The sequence below is a fragment of the Acanthisitta chloris genome, unplaced genomic scaffold (assembly GCF_000695815.1).
Source record: "Acanthisitta chloris isolate BGI_N310 unplaced genomic scaffold, ASM69581v1 scaffold43544, whole genome shotgun sequence".
NCBI lineage: Eukaryota > Metazoa > Chordata > Aves > Passeriformes > Acanthisittidae > Acanthisitta > Acanthisitta chloris.
Window position 1 is genome coordinate 9,571 of NW_008670617.1, and position 2,403 is coordinate 11,973.

The following is a 2,403-nucleotide window of genomic DNA, read 5'->3' on the forward strand; positions in this document are numbered from 1 at the left end:
GTCCTGGCCTTAGGACACAGTTTCCTTCTTTTTTTTTATTCACAGATTTTGTTGTTGATGCCACTCGCAAAGGAAATAAAATCCGCTTTGCCAACCACTCGGTGAACCCCAATTGCTATGCCAAAGGTGAGCTTCCCCTGCCCAGCCAGATTAGGCAGGGCACGGTGCTGTGAGAGCTCTGGCCCAAGCTGGGGCTGCACATCCCTGATGTCATCTCTCTGGTTGCAGTTGTGATGGTGAACGGAGACCACCGGATTGGCATCTTTGCTAAGAGAGCCATACAGGCAGGAGAGGAGCTCTTCTTTGACTACAGGTACCTTGGGCAGTGGGGGACTGGGCAGCAGGGATGACCCTACCTTCTGTGCAGGTTTGTGAGGAGCACAGGAGGTCACTGCAGCAGCTGTGACTTGTGTCCTGTAGGTACAGCCAGGCAGATGCCCTGAAGTATGTCGGCATAGAGAGGGAGACAGACATCATCTAGGCTCCATGCAAGGCAGTCCTGGCACACCTCGCTGCTGCACCTTGTAAGCAATGCCATGTTTGCTTCACACTGACATGACTGCTGCTGTTCCCGCTGCTGCGTGTGTCACAAGTGCTACTTTCCATCCAGACACCCAGAGAGACTCAGGGCAGGAGTGTGAGCAATCCTGGGCCCCAGGTGCTGTCCGTGGCTGTTTCCCCTCTGCCCCAGCTGGCTGGGGCACAGAGACTGCCTGGCCATGGCTGGAGTGGCACAAAGGGATGCTTGGGGATGGCAGAGCAGCACTATGCAACACGTCACTTTGCGAAGGGACGCCACCGAGCTGGGTAGAGACGATGTTACAGTCACTGCCTGTGGTGACCCAGAGGAGGCTCCTTGGATACATGGCTTTGGGCTTTCTGACCCCCTGGCCATGGGGATAAAGGGGAAATGTTCCCTGTCATGGTGAGGTTTGGCCTTAGCACCCCATGCAAAAAGGAAAGAAAAAAGCACTTTAAACTAATACTCAGCCGGTGGCTGGCCCCTGTGCTTCATGCCGGGGTGGAGAGACTGCAGGCATGGCATCCCAGGTGTCCTGTGTCCATCAGCACCTTTGCAGGGACATTGCTCCAAGCCTGGGACAGGGCAGGCTGGATGGAGGGCTCTTCCCTGTGCAGGCTCTGTACTCCACCCCGGTGTCCAGGGCTGGACTCCCAGCATGGCGCAAGGAGCCTGTCTGAGCCCTGGCCTGACACTGGCTGGGGCCCCACAGCCCCCTCCGAGCTGCGTGGTCCATGAACACAGTGAGGAGCTGGGTCTGCCCTCCCTGGCCCAGTCCCCACCATGCCTTCCCCATCCCCCACTATGGCAGGCCAGGCTGTCTGTCCATCCTTCCTGCTGTTCGTGACACCCTCCTGGAGCTTGGAGGTGTTTGGGTCTGTCTGGAGCAGTGCTTGTACCCCAGCACCTGCGTGAGCCCTGCTCCATGCTGCCTCCGTCCACCCGGCTCCCCTGACCCTGCTCTTGGCTCAGCGTCTTCTGCCACTTTGGCCGTATCTGCACTATGCCAGGCTTGTGTCTGTGGTTTGTTGACGGTGAATAATAATAATAATGCACTTTAAATAACGTGGCTTGTAGCCTTTGTCCTAATAAAGTGGTAGAGAAAGACCCTCCCCGTTTGCTGGCCTCTGTTACCCTGGCGAGCAGCTAGCACTGGCCCTTTCCCTGCCTGCCCCTGCCCACGGGGCTCAGCCTGGCCGACCCTGCTGTGGCTCTCCAGAGCCCAGAGGGGATCACGAGCCACCCAGTGCTGCTGGCTGCCCGAATCACACCAGCTCAGGGTGGGGAGGGGACAGGTGCATGGTGGGGAGAGCAGGACACGACGTGTGTGCAGCAGTGGCTGAGCTGCCTCCAGCCCTGGCTTGCTACACCCTGCATCCCTCCTCTGGCTCAGGATGAGCCGGGGCAGGGGGAGAGGAGCTGCCTGGGCTGCTGCTAAGGCAAAGGCTGGGTAGTGTCAAACGCCGTCATTCTGCCTTTATTTGATTATCTTCACATCTCATTCAACAGAAGAGGATTTTTTTAAAAATAAAGTGCCCAGTGGAGCTAGGCCTTTGGGTAGATAAATGCATTTCTGTAACGTCGTCTTACCACAACACAGCGAGTGAACAGGAGCTTTCCCTGGGCTGGAGGTAATCAGCAGGACCGGCACTTCGTACACAGAAGTAGCAAACTACAGACCACGTACCACGACACGCGGAACGTCACGCCCGCGGGAGCTTCCGTTTGGTTTTTTATACAAACCGACAGAATAAAAAAACCAGAGTGTAGTAGAATACCCAGCAACAAAAATGGTAGAAAGGATTTGTACCTGATCTTATGAAAGCAGCATCTCAGCAAGGTGCGGTGGCGGCATGCGCGGCGCCGGCGCGGGGTATTGCTCG

At 56.7% G+C, this 2,403-nt stretch overlaps 1 protein-coding gene across 1 annotated transcript in view; it reads left to right on the plus strand.

Annotated features, from left to right (window-relative positions):
- Positions 1-607, plus strand: part of EZH1 (enhancer of zeste 1 polycomb repressive complex 2 subunit) — a 10,097-nt gene extending 9,490 nt beyond the window's left edge. The window contains exons 17-19 of the mRNA XM_009073731.1: positions 46-126; positions 229-313; positions 421-607. Of these exons, the coding sequence (XP_009071979.1) occupies positions 46-126; positions 229-313; positions 421-481 (227 nt within the window). The 3' untranslated portion in view covers positions 482-607. The remainder of the gene's footprint in view (positions 1-45; positions 127-228; positions 314-420) is intronic.
- Positions 608-2,403: the final 1,796 nt, after the last annotated feature.